Raw genomic sequence first — 14,552 nt, 5'->3', positions numbered from 1 at the left:
TTTTTCATAGTATTCCCTGATAATTGCTTGTATTTCTGAAGGATTGGTTGTAATAATTCCATTTTCATTCATGATTTTATCTGTTTGGGTCCTTTCCCTTTTATTTTTGAGAAGCCTGGCTAGAGGTTTATCAATTTTGTTTATTTTTCCAAAAAACCAACTCTTGGTTTCATTGATCTGTTCTACATTTTTTTTAGATTCTATATTGTTTATTTCTGCTCTGATCTTTATTATTTCTCTTCTTCTGCTGGGTTTGGGGTATCTTTGCTGTTCTTCTATTTCCTTTAGGTGTGCTGTTAGATTTTGTATTTGGGATTTTTCTTGTTTCTTGAGATAGGCCTGGATTGCAGTGTATTTTCCTCTCAGGACTGCCTTCTCTGCATCCCAAAGCATTTGGATTGTTGTATTTTCATTTTTGTTTGTTTCCATATATTTTTTAATTTCTTCTCTAATTGCCTGGTTGACCCATTCATTCTTTAGTAGGGTGTTCTTTAACCTCCATGCTTTTGGAGGTTTTCCAGACTTTTTCCTGTGGTTGATTTCAAGTTTCGTAGCATTGTGGTCTGAAAGTGTGCATGGTATGATCTCAGTTCTTTTATACTTATGAAAGGCTGTTTTGTGACCCAGTATGTGATCTATCTTGGAGAATGTTCCATGTGCACTCTAGAAGAAAGTCTATTCTGTTGCTTTCGGATGCAGAGTTCTAAATATATCTGTCAAGTGCATTTGATCCAATATATCATTTAGGGCCCTTGTTTCTTTATTTATTTCTCTGTCTAGATGTTCTGTCCATTGTTGTAAGTGGAGTATTAAAGTCCCCTGCAGTTACCACATTCTTATCAATAAGGTTGCTTATGTTTGTGATTAATTGTTTTATATATTTGGGGGCTCCCGCAAAGACATTTGGGCATATAGACATTTATAATTGTTAGCTCTTCCTGATGGATAGACCCTGTAATTATTATATAATGCCCTTCTTCATCTCTTTTTACAGCCTCTAATTTAAAGTCTAGTTTGTCTGATATAAGTATGGCTACTCCAGCTTTCTTTTGACTTCCAGTAGCATGATAGATAGTTCTCCATTCCTTCACTTTCAATCTGAAGGTATCCTTAGGTCTAAAATGAGTTTCTTGTAGACAGCAAATAGATGGGTCTTGGGTTTTTTTTATCCATTCTGATACCCTATGTCTTTTGGTTGGAGCATTTAGTCCATTTACATTCAGTGTTATTATTGAAAGATAGGGGTTTAGAGTCATTGTGATGTCTAGGTTTCATGCTTGTAGTGGTGTCTCTGGTGCTTTGTGGGCCTTGCAACATTTCACTCACAGAATCCCCCTTAGGAGCTCTTGTAGGGCTGGTTTAATGGTGATGTATTCCTTCAGTTTTTGTTTGTTTGGGAAAACCTTTCTCTCTCCTTCTATTCTGAATGACAGACTTGCTGGATAAAGGATTCTTGGCTGCATATTTTTTCTGTTCATCACATTGAAGATTTCCTGCCATTTCTTTCTGGCCTGCCAAGTTTCAGTGGATAGGTCTGCTACTACCTGTATGTGTCTACCTTTGTATGTTAGGGCCCGTTTATCCCTAGCTGCTTTCAGAATTCTCTCTGTATCCTTGTATTTTGCCAGTTTGACTATGATATGTCGTGCAGAAGATCGATTCAAGTTATGTCTGAAGGGAGTTCTCTGTGTCTCTTGGATTTCAGTGCCTGTTTCCTTCCCCAGATCAGGGAGGTTCTCAGCTATGATTTGTTCAAGTACACCTTCAGCCCCTTTCTCTCTCTTCTTCTTCTTCTGGAAATCCTATGATATGGATATTGTTCTGTTTGATTGCATCACTTAGTTCTCTAATTCTCCCCTCATACTCCTGGATTTTTTTATCTCTCTTTTTCTCAGCTTCCTCTTTTTCCATAATTTTATCTTCTAATTCACCTATTCTCTCCTCTGCCTCTTCAATCCATGCTATGGCCACCTCCATTTTATTTTGCACCTCATTTATAGCATTTTTAAATTAATCATGAGTATTTTTTAGTCCCTTGATCTCTGTAGCAATAGATTCTCTCCTGACCTCTATGCTTTTTTCAAGCCCAGGGATTAATTTTATGACTATTATTCTAAATTCTTGTTCCATTATATTGCTTAAATTGGTTTTGATCAATTCATTAGGTGTCACTACTTCCTGGAGCTTCTTTTGAGGAGAATTCTTCCGTTTTATCATTTTGGCTACTTTTCTGTCCCTTATGCATTTTAAAAAGCTTGTATGCTGTACACTTGCGAGCACTGCTGTATTAAAGGAGGGTCATACGCTGTCCAGGGCCTGGTCCTTCAGGAAATGTTTTTTCGGGAATTGTTACTTGTTCTCTGTTGTTGTGACTTTGGTTATTTTATTATCCTACTCATAGTAATATTTTGTACCCTCCACCAGGTGTGCTTTGATTTGTTCCTTGGAGTAGTCCTGTAAAGGAAAACATATAGACAAACAGGAGACAGAAACATGCAGACACACAAGCAAATAACACAAATAAACAAAAACAAAACGCTAAAGACTAAAAACGAAACACTGACTACAAGTAGAGGAGGGTGGAGGCGGTGCTGATGGAAGAGCATATCCAAGGAGAGAAATGACAGGGGCAGGGTGGGGAATTCATGTTGATTAGGCAGAGAGACTAAAAGGCTTAACCCAGAGAGAGAGAGAAAGGAAAATAAAGGAGGCAGGGAAAAGGAGACGAGATAAAATTACCCAGACAGAGAAACTATATGGCTTGATTAGACAGACCAATAACCAGAGTAACCAGCCTAGGGGAAGGAAGAGATAAGGAGGAGAAATGGGGGGGGGGGGGGGGGGGCGCGGGTAGAGTATATCTATATATCCAGAATTGACGTAGAGTTAATCCAGGCAATGCTGCATCACTTGTTGGGAGGAGCTGTCCACAGTGTCTGTGCTGCTCAGGTGGTTACACAGTTATCCACTGCAAGGGGGCGTGGTTTGGCGTATTCTGAACCCACCTCCACTATGGGCCCCAGGAGTGATCCCTGAGGCCCCACTGTGGTGGTGGTGGTGGTGGTGGTGGTTTGGTGTGGGGGTGTGAGGGGGTGTCGGGGGGGAGGGGGTATGGTGATCTCCCAGTCTCTTCTCCACAGAGCCAGACCCAGTAGATTCCATTTGAGTCGTTCTCACCGTGCCCTGGGGTGCAGACGGGGCAGTCCTCACTCCACCAACTCCCCTGACCCTGTGCTTGGCTAGGATTCAAAGTCGCCCCGGCTGGCTTGTTCTGTGCCACTGCGCTTCAGGGAAGACCGACTTCTATTGCGGACTGAGAGCTGTCGCCCTCACCGCGAGCCCCCTGGTGGCGGATGCCGGCAGCCTTTGTCTTTTACCAAAGCACTCCAGGGAAACGGCCGCCTTATCCTCCTGCAGACTGAGCCCTTAGCTCAGCCACTGTTCCGGGGGTGGCGGAAGCAGGCAGGTTCTGTGCTGTCACGCAGCCTTCCAGGGAGGGAACCACTTTCTCCAGCTGCAGACTGAGCCTCTGATCTACCACTGCACCCAGGGCTGGCTCCCCTCCTCCCCAGGTGTGTGAACAGGGAGCCAGGCCTCAGTCTGAAGAAAGCCCAGCAGTTAGAGATGGGATCCCTCTCAGCCTCAGTCCAAGGTCTTTCTCCTGTCCAGTTCCAGGCCTGCACTTCCCTAGCCGCTCTTTCTCTTCCCTTTGTTTCTCTGCAGAAGGGGGTCCCTCCCCTCCGTGCCCACGTGGCCTTTTTTTTTATCTCCTCCAGTTCGCAGTTACCCACCTATCTTTTTTCCAGCTTTCCCATTTTCTTCCTAATAGTTTCAGTCTCTTTTCCTCCCAGGCTCTGGTGTTTAAAATTTTTTTTTTTTTTTTTTTTTTTTTTTTAATTTTTTTTTAACGTTTATTTATTTTTGAGACAGAGAGAGACAGAGCATGAACTGGGGAGGGTCAGAGAGAGGGAGACACAGAATCCGAAACAGGCTCCAGGCTCTGAGCTGTCAGCACAGAGCCCGACGCGGGGCTTGAACTCACGGACCACGAGATCATGACCTGAGCCGAAGTCGGCCGCTTAACCGACTGAGCCACCCAGGCGCCCCTGGGCTCTGGTGTTTAAAGAGAGACGTGGGACTTCTGGATCCTCCTACTTCTCCACCATGTTGGCCCAGATCCTCCAGTCTTTATTTTAAAGTCGTTTGTCCAATATAAGTATTGCTACTCTGGCCTTCTTTTGACATCCATTTGCATGATAAATTTTTCTCCATCCCCTCAACTCTCAATCTGGAGGTGTTGTTAGGTCTAAAATGAGTCTTTTATTGGCAGTATATAGATATATCCATTCTTATACTCTGTATCTTTTGATTGAAGCATTTCGTCCATTTGTATTCAAAGTAATAATTGATATGTATTTATTGCCATTTTATGATTTGTTTTGTCATTGTTTCTGGAGATTTTTTGTGGTCCTTTCTTGTATTTCTCACTTTTGGTTTCTCCTTTACACTCAAAGAATCCCTTTTAATGTTTGTTGCAGGGCTTGTTTAGTGATCCTGATCTCTTTTAGTTCTTGTTTGGCTGGGAAACTCTTTATCTCTCCTTATATTCTGAATGATAGCCTTGCTGGATAGAGTATTCTTGGATGCATATTTTTCCTATTTGCACTTTGAATATATCATGCCACTCCCTTCTAGCTTTTGTTTTGTTGAGAAATCATGCCACTCCCTTCTAGCTCTAAGTTTTGTTGAGAAATCTCTAGCTACCCTGATGGCTCTTCTCTTGTAAAGTAAGGACTTCTTTTGCCTTACTGCTTTTAAGATTTTTTTCTTTTATCACTGTATTTTATATATTTAATTTTAATATGTCTTGGTGTTGGGTCTGCTTTTGTTGATTTTGATAGTTCTCTGTGCCTCCTGAATCTAGATGACTGTTTCCTTCCCCCAGATTAAGGAAGGTTTCAGCTATTACTTCTTCAAATAAATTTTCTGCCCCCTTTTCTCTCTCTTCTTCTGGGATGCTTTAATACAAATGTTAGTATGTTTGATGGGGTCACTGAGTTCCCTAGTCTATTCTTGTGTTGCATAATTCTTTCTCTCTTTTCTTCTGCTTCATTATTTTCCATTATTTTGTCTTAGGTCATTAATTCATTCCTCTGCTTCTTCCAGCCTGCTCTTCAGTGCATCAAGCCTGTTTCCAATCTTGTTTATAGCATTCTTTGTCTCTGATTAATTCTTTTTAACTCTTTTATGTCTGTTGTAAGGGTTTCACTGATATTTTCCATTCTTTTCTCAAGCCCAGTGAATATCCTTATAATCATTGCTTTAAATTCTCCATCAGGCATGTTACTTATATCTGTTTTGCTGTGACCTTGTCTTGTTCTTTCATTTGGGATAAGTCCTCCATTTTGGCATTTTGTCTAAGCCTCTGCCTTCTTCTGTATATTAGAAAAGTCAGTTCCTCTGTTCCTCTGTTCCTGAAAATAATGGCCTTATAATGAAGTGGGCATGTAGTGCCCAGGGCCTGGCACTTCAGGGAGTGTCTTTGGTATGTGGTGCATGTGCTCTGCTATTGTGTTTTGGCTGTTCTGTTTTTCAGACCACTTGTCTGTAGAGGCTTTCCTTGCCTGCAGTGGGTAGTGTTTGGTACCTCACCTGAATGTGGCAAGTTTTAACTAGATGTGCTGCAATCTGCTTGTGAAATGAGACCTGACACCAACTCCACCAGAACTGAGGCCCCTGCAGAACTCTCTGGTCAGGAGTGTGTGAGCAGGGGTTTGTGTGGGTCTTCTGCAGGAGGGGCCCCAATGCTGCACTGGGCTGTGCTGGAACTGAAAGGCAAGGTTGACTGAGGTGGGCAGTCCCACTGGACCACAGTGGGGTGGGGCCTGGTTTGTGCAAGTTAGGCAGTCAGTGTCAGTGTTTCTCTGTTTCTTGCAAATGGCTCTGTGTTTATGCTGAGGGGTGGTGGGAGGGAAATGCTGCCATCCAACTCCTTTGTTCCCATAGAGGAGTCTCCTTGAATGCTGCTTCTCAAGGATGTGCTCAGAGAAGAGGGAATAATCTCCCATCTGTGTGCCCCAGGCATCATACTCTGCTCCTGGGTTATTTGCCTGCCTTCTCTTCAGGAGTAGGGCAGTGCCCTAAGGGCTCTATCCTAGCCAAGCCCACTGACCTTTAAAACTCCAGGCTTTAAGTCTTGTTTGCAAGAACTCACAAAATTCAGCCCCTTTTTGTTTTCCAAGTCAGTGGCTTTGGGGAAATATTTGCCTTTTGTGGGTGTGTACTCTCTCTCTATCCCTCTCCCTCCCTCCCTACCTCTCTTCCTCTCCCTCTCCCCTGCTCCTGTGCCTCTCCCTTCTCTGTGACCATGGCTTCCTCCCCTCCATAGCACCCATGGTCCAGTTCTCCCCTAAACTACATCTCTGCACTTTCTACCTTTTTAGATGTGGCCTCTCCTCTCCTTTTAGTTGTGGAGTTCATTCTGTCAGTCTTCAGGTTGATTTCTGGGGTATTTAGGATGATTTGATAGTTATCTAGTTGTGTTCATGGGATGAGACAAGCCTAGGATCCTCTTACACCACTGCCATCTTCCGCACTCTTCTGAGAAAATACTTTTTATGAATTGAATTTTTAATTTATTGAGACTTGTTTGATGGTCTAGAGTATGGCCTCAACAGATGTTGCATATGCAATTGAATGTGCATTCTGATCTTGTACTGTGGAGTGTTTTGTAAATGTCCCTGAGAAGTCAGTTGCTAATGTGTTCAAATCTCTACATCTTGTTGATTTTCTTTGTATTTGTTCTATTAATTATTCCAAGAGTAATATTATAATATCTGACTATATTTATGGATTTAACTATTTTTCCTGCAGTTCTGTTAGGTTTCGCTCCATGAATTTTAAACTTTTTTTTCTTAAGGATGGAAAGATACAAGATTGTCACATCCTCTTGATCCTTACCATTATGAAAATGATCTTCATTATCCCTGCTAATATTCTTTTATCTGAAATCATTTTTCTCTTGTACTAATACAGACACTCCAGCTCTGTTCTGACTAGTGTTAGCATGCTGTATATTTGTCCATCCTTTTAAGATATTTATATCTTTATACTAAACTGTGTTTTTTATACACAGTACATAGTCTAGTCTTGCTTTTATTTATTTATTTTTTATATTTTTCCCTCTTTGTCCTCCTTGTCTGCATTCTTATGGTTGAAGGAGTTTTTTTAACTCTGTTTTATCTCCATTGTTGGCTTAGCTATAACTCTTTTGTTGGTTGCTTTAAGGTTTATTAAATATATAAATATTTAAATATGTTAAATATTTAAATATATTTATATTATATATCTTTAATTACTCATAAGTTGTCTGCCTCCAAGTATACATATTTAACCTATCAGAAGTTAATTCTGCCTTCAGATAATATTGCACCACTTCATCTGTGGTATGAGAACCATTACTCCTGTTTCTTCCCATCTCAACTTTATGCTATTATAATTAACATTGGTTATATTTATATATTACAAACCCTACAATACATTATTATACAGTTACATATAAATGATTTTGTTTTAAAGATATTTAAATATTCACAAAATAAAGTTACCATTTCCATTGATTTTGTTTTTTTGAGTAGATTCATATGCCTGTCTGGTGTTTCTCTTTCTTCCTGAAAGATTTCCTTTAATATTTCTTGTAAGACAGATTTGATGATGATGAATTATTTTAATTTTTGTGTTTAAAATTCATTTTTTTCCTTTTTTGAAATATTTTTACTTGTTTAGAATTTAAGGGTGACTTTTCTTTTTGTTTAGTAAAGATGTCGTTCTACCATTGACTTGTTTGCATTGTTTTTACTGGTAACTCTTCTGTCATCTTTTTTTCTTTTTTGGTCTGCATATAGAGTTTCTTTTTCTCTAGCTGCTTTCAGATTGTCTCTTTATCATTTGTTTTGACCAGTTTGATTATGATGTGCCTTGGTGTAGTTTTCTTCATGTTTCTTGTTCTTAGGTTCATTGCCCATATTGGAACTGTGGGTGTATAATTTTATCATATTTGGAAAATTATTGGCTAATTATTGGATAATTATTTCCAAAATTATCATATTGGAAAATTATTTCTTCTGGGACTTCAATTACAGGTACATTAGGCCACTTTATTATTTTTTTGTTTATTTATTTATTTATTTACTTACAGCATGCCTGAGCAGGGTAGGTGCACAGAGAGGGAGAGAGGGAATCCCAAACAGGCTCCACACTGTCAACGCAGAGCCCAGTGTGGCACTTGATGTCATGAACCATGAGATCATGACCTGAGCCGAAATCAAGAGTCAGATTCTTAACTGGCTGAGCTACCCAGACCCCCTGTTAGGCCACTTTATACTTTCTACATAATTCACTGATAATCTTTACATTTTTGCTGTGTTTTTTTTCCTTTTTTAAATTTGGAAAGTTTCTGTGGCTATGTCTTCAATTTTATTAATCTTTTCTAATCTCTAAATTACTATCCCACTTAGTATATGATCTCAGTCATTAGAGTGTCCATTGCTAGAAGTTGATTTGAATCTTTTTTATAGCCTCCATGTCTCTACCTAAGTTTCAGAACATCTTGAAAATGGTTGTCTGTTAATGTTTCTATCTGAATATTCTAACCTTGGTGTCAATTCCAGGACAGTTTCAGTTAGCTGAGTTTTCTTCTCCTTACAGGTTTTATTTTCCTGCTTTTGTAAATGGCTTTTAATTTTTGATTGAATTCCTGAGAGTATGAAATTTACATTGTTTGGTGTTGGATATTTTTTTATTCCTATAAATATTTTTGAACTTTCTGCTGGGACATAGTTAAATTACTTGGAAGCAGTTTGATTCTTTTGGATGTTTCTATTATGATTTGGTAGCATGGATATAGCAGCGTTTAGTCTAAAGATTATGATTTCCTACTTTCAGGGCAAAACCCTTCTGAGTACTTTACCTAATGCCACATGAATTATGAAGTTTCTACTATGGCTGGGAGAAACAAGCATTATTTCCAGCCTTGCCTGTTCACCATGTACTTTGTCTTCCAATTCTGTTACTTTGTTTGGCTTCCAGCCTCAGATTCCTAACTCACATGGCTAGTTAGAACACAAGGTAGTTCTCCACAGAACTCCAGAATTCTCTGTGTGTACAGCTTTCTCCTCTCTGGTACTCTTTTCTGTGAACTCTAGCCACTTTGGCTTCCCTGGTCTCTTGGTTCCATCTCTTCAACCCTGGGTGTCTTTTGGGTTTGGCCAGGATTTTCCCTCTCTGTGTCATGTCTTAGAGACTCTCAAGGCAGTATTCTGGGGCAATCATAGAGCCATCTCATTTATTTCTTATCTGTTGGGTCACTGTCCTTCATTACCTGATGTTCATTGCTGTGAAAACCTTTATTTTGTATATTTTAATCAGGTGGTGGTTGTGGTTGTTACTGTTTCAGGTAAGGGTTTAAATCTGGTGCCTGTTATTCTGTCATACTAATTTCCTAGAGCTGCCAAAACAAAGTATCACAAACTGGCTCATTTAATAAAACAACAGAAATTTATGCTGTCATAGTTTCTGCAGGTTAGAAAGCCAAAATCAAGGTGTTAGCAGGACCGTGTTCTCCCTGAAGGCTCCATAGAAGAATCCTTCTTTGGCTCTTCCTAGCTTTTGGTAGCTTCCCATAATCCTTGGTGTTTCTTGGCTTATGGCTGCATCGCTCCATTCTGTGCCCCCATCTTCACATGGCTGCCCTCCCATTGTAGCCGTTTCCTCTACCATTCTTACAAGGACATAAGTCGTTGGATTCAAGGTCCACCCTGACCCAATATGACCTCATCTTAACTAATTACTTCTGCAAAGACCCATTTCCAAATAGGGTCAAATTCTGATGTTCTATGGGACATGAATTTTGGAAGAACACTATTTAACCCATTATATCTCTTTTGGTTGCAAGCAGAATTCTACTATTTGCTTTTTCAACACAATTTCATTAAAAAAAATTTTTTTAGAGAAATCGATTCATTGAGTGCTAAAACACTGTTTAAATCAGAGAGTATACAATACAAATTTTTTAAGTTCCAGTTTTTTAAGTGTATTTCTTGGTTTGTTGTCATGAATATTAGGAGAACAGAACTAAAATACATCAAAGATAGTCACACACATCCCACAATATTTACAGGGAATACCTTCTGTCTTTCCATGGAAAGACATCATGGAAAACAGGGTCAGAATGATCCTGTAGAAACTTCCTAATGAAAACAACCCAGTCAGCTTATCTTAAAGTTGAGCATGGCTGCCACAGAACCCCATCCAGGGCTCCCGTGCTTCCTTTGCTACTCCAAAGATACTGTGCCAATTGGGCAATGCTTGTGTGCAGCCAACATATGGGACGCAAAAAGTCCAAGGTCCCTAGAACAGGACTAGGTCCTGGGGACACTCCCCTCCCTCCCAGATCCATCTGAAAGATACTTTAGATTTCAACACAACTTTAAAACGTTTTAATAGTACCTTGCATGGAGAGTCAGCATGATGCCGTAGTGTAAATATGTGAGCTTTGGATTCAGATAGGCTTGAATTTTAATTTAGCTCTATCACATTCTTACTGTGTGGCTAAGGTAAGTTATTTAACTTCTCTGAACCTGGGACTGCCTGTCTGTAAAATTTATAATACTTCTTTTCCCACAAAAGTTTCTTAGAGATAAAATGGTTTGCTGTTTATATATCAACTAGTACAGTGCCTGCTATACAGTAGCCTTAATTAGTATGAATTCCCTTTACATCTCCAGTATTTGTTAAATAAATTACATATTTACAACTATTGCATATATTTCTTATTTTCGTAAAGATATAGAGATGGTTTATAAGAACACATGAAATGCTGTAAAGTAATGAGTAAACCAAGGCCATAGTACTATGTTGATCGTAATAGCCTAAAAATTCTGACAAACCTTTCAAGTCTTAACTCTGAAGCTTCCTGTCAGTCAAGGCAAAATGGAAAATATTGTGTGTTACAAATTCTCACTGTCAAAAGGGATGAATCATAGGAGTTTCTTAGGAGAACCTAAACATTTTTATTACAGTATCTAAAAGAAATTTTACTTAGAATTAGTAAACAGTGCCTTAACTTTGTCTAGTGTCACAACTGTGTTACTGAATTTAATATGACCATTATCTATAGTAACGATCAGAAAATCAGTTTGAGTATGAAAAATAGATTTTAGTATCCTCACACTTAGCTCTAGCTATATTAGATGTTTTGGATTATAGTTCTTTCTGTTATTATTACTGAGCATACACTTTTATATTAGTTTCAGGTGTGCAATATAGTGACCCTATCCACACAGTATTTCCATACATCACCCTGTGCTCATCACAGGTGCACTCCTTAATCCCCATCACCTATTTTACCTGTCTCCCCCTCCCCTCTGGTAACCATCAGTTCGTTCTTGGATTATAGTTCTTTTTAACGTAGCAGCTCCTAGTTGTTGAAGTTTTACCTTGTTTTCTACATGTATAAAATTATTTTTCCATCTACCTGTCTTATTATTTATTAACATATACCTTTAATGCCATTTGCTTACAATTAAGCTCTAAGCTCCGAGAAGGTAGGAATCATTATCTTGTTTTGGTTAGTGCCCTTCTCAGGATCATAAGAAAATGATTTTGTGTGTGTGTGTATGTATATAGTTTTAATTTTTATAACATATGTATTTCTCAGTAATAACAAATGTTTTCTAATGAGCCAACTAATAATAAATTAACAATTTGTAAATATAATCTTCTTAGAACTACATCTGTTACTATGCTGAGTAGAAATGATTTATTAAATTGTTGATTCAGTATGCCAGTCATTTTACACTCACCTGTTTTACTCTTTTAGTTGCTCTTTATCTGCTTCTGAATCTTGCTGAGGATACACGTACAGAACTGAAGATGAGGAACAAGAACATAGTTCACATGCTGGTGAAGGCTCTTGATCGGGACAATTTTGAGCTACTTATTCTAGTTGTGTCATTCTTGAAGAAACTCAGCATTTTTATGGAGAATAAAAATGATATGGTAACTTACATTTAAATAGTCCATGTTCACCATTTTCAAGTTAGAAATATTTTGATAAGAAATAAACACTGAGATTATTCTGAATGAAAATTTTACAATGGCAGGAACTGTCTTAAATGGCTTCATTAGGAAGTATATTCCTTATTAGTTCATACTACACTAAATTGAAACTATCAGAATAAAAAATGGTTCCTAATATATTGTATAGGGTGAGTCTTTCCATATTAAACATAATACGTAGAAAGTAATTTAAACTTAACATTGTCCTTCAGAAGCATCTGGTTTGTTATTTTCCTTTAAATTATTTTTTTCTCCCGCATTTCTGAGAATGGTGTGCGGAATTGGAATCTAGCCCAGTCTTTCCTTTTTCACCTACCATCCCAGGTGGTGGCCACAACTTGTTGATTCTACTTAAGTGTCTCTTGAAGCTGTACCTCCTTTTTATTCTCAGTGCTGTCGTATTAGTTCATGCCATCTTTATTTACACCCTCTTCCTTTCTTGTTGAATGTTAGAGTAGGCTTCTACTTGCCATCTTATATTGTGTTGATGGGTGATCTTTCAGAAATTCAAGTTGATTATATAGTATTTCCCCTTCTGAAAAGTATACACAATTCAGAAATAATGTAAAGGTAGAGTAGAAATTATCTGCTTTTTTCCCACATCATTAAAAAAGCTTTGTAAGCACAGTGTTACACTGTATAGATATTACATTAACCAGAACTTGTTTTCAGATATTTAAGTTGTTCATAATTATAGCTATTTTAAAAAACACTTGAGTGGACACATTTGTACATGCATCATTGTCTATATTTCTGATTAATTTCTTAGGATAGATTCCTAGATGTGGAGTCATTAGATCATTGGCCTTAACTGTATTGAGGACCATTTTAGAAGTATATGCCAATACAAGTCATTATATGACTGTGTATTATTGGTATAAGTAGATTCTCTTTCAGATAGTCTAAATATATAGTATTTCTGCCTGTTTTTTCCTTCTTTTGAAGTTAAAAAGTACTTCTTTAGGAAGTACCTTATGCTTATTGAATGGCACAGCATGCTCTTTGAAAACCTGAGACTGATACATCAGATTTAATAAGTGCCTTGAATTCTGATACTTGAAATACATGAAATTTTATTTTAACCACAGATATTTAGTATCTGTCATTTTCATCATTAGTATATAATTATTGATGATCACTGTATGCCTGATATTAAGATTGAATTTACTTAGATTAATAAAAAATATGTTTTTTGTTTTCATTGATATTATTTTAAAGAAGAATATGATGAGATGGTGATATATATACTCTTGAGTAGAGTGTAGGTAAATAATTGCTTTCTCTTGCTACAAGTTGAAATAATTCTTCCATTTTTGTGTTTAGATTAAGTTCACCTTTAGTACGTTTGCAAAATTCAAATTAATTTGCCATCAGCACGTATCTACTACATTTTGGTTAGATTTGTATTTAGGAAATAAACTTCTTATGTGTTCATTCTATCAAAAGTGATCTCAAAATTATTATTAAAAATAATTTTCTGGTAAGGTCATAGATTTGGAAGATACCATATAAATTGTCTCATCAAATCTCACTTTTTATTGAGGAGGAAAAACTGAGGTTCAGAAAAGGTCATTTATCCAAGGTCATAAAAATGATGCAATTAGCCAGGTTTTTACCATAGATGACATGCATTTCATCTTTCACTGTGGAAGAAGTACATTTTATTTAAAGGCATTGGTAGAATCAGGATTTTCAGAGCTCGACTAGACCTTACATCTATGTCTAGATCTAGCTAATTTTGCAGATAAATTAGCAGAAAATCAGAGAGGTTAAGGAATTTGCTCAAAGAAACGCCTCTGGGTATTTGGCTTCCTACTCTTTCTCTCTGCTCCCAGGGCAAAACAAAACAAAAAATCTTTATGTTTTTTAAAAAGATATTTTTGTCAAAGATTAAGTATCAGCAACTTTTAAATGTTGGCCTCTAGGAACACTGAAAAAGAATTGGCTGAAATAAATTTGCTGATAGATTGTTAATAAACTGTCACTTTATATAAAACATTTAGTAAAAGTACTAATTAATTATAAATTCCATTTTATAGACATAGATTTGAAAGGGCATTGCATGTTGAGATAATTATTAAATTTAGCTTGTGGGATTGGGCTTTTATCAATCAAAAACACATGATTAGAAGGCTATGTCTAGTGTTTAACCATCTGATTGGACCACATGGTACATACTTCACATTCCATTCTTTGCAATGGAAATGCAAATTAATTTTTTAAAACTCTCATTACTTTATTAGGTTTGCTATAACAACCATTGTGTAATGTTCTTATTTCAAAAGAAATATATTAACTTGATTTAATTAGTAACAGATGAAGCCTGTGGCAATTTTATTTAAAAGGGGTGGAGAGGAGGAATTGTTGCTCTATTTTTGAGGATGTATTATTTGTCTAAATAAAGTGTTCGTTTTACTGTTGATGTGAACTAATAC

General features: G+C 37.5%; 1 protein-coding gene across 5 annotated transcripts in view; it reads left to right on the top strand.

Annotated features, from left to right (window-relative positions):
* The window catches only part of KIFAP3 (kinesin associated protein 3), a 181,304-nt gene that overhangs the window by 61,768 nt on the left and 104,984 nt on the right, over positions 1 to 14,552 (top strand). For all 5 annotated transcript variants that reach the window (XM_042924555.1, XM_042924554.1, XM_042924557.1 and 2 more), the window contains one exon: positions 11,879 to 12,057. In XM_042924555.1, coding sequence (XP_042780489.1) covers positions 11,879 to 12,057 — 179 coding nt within the window. The remainder of the gene's footprint in view (positions 1 to 11,878; positions 12,058 to 14,552) is intronic.

The sequence above is a fragment of the Panthera leo genome, chromosome F3 (assembly GCF_018350215.1).
Source record: "Panthera leo isolate Ple1 chromosome F3, P.leo_Ple1_pat1.1, whole genome shotgun sequence".
Lineage (NCBI taxonomy): Eukaryota > Metazoa > Chordata > Mammalia > Carnivora > Felidae > Panthera > Panthera leo.
The sequence above is the reverse complement of the archived record's forward strand: the minus strand, read 5'-3'. Positions and strand labels throughout refer to the sequence as shown.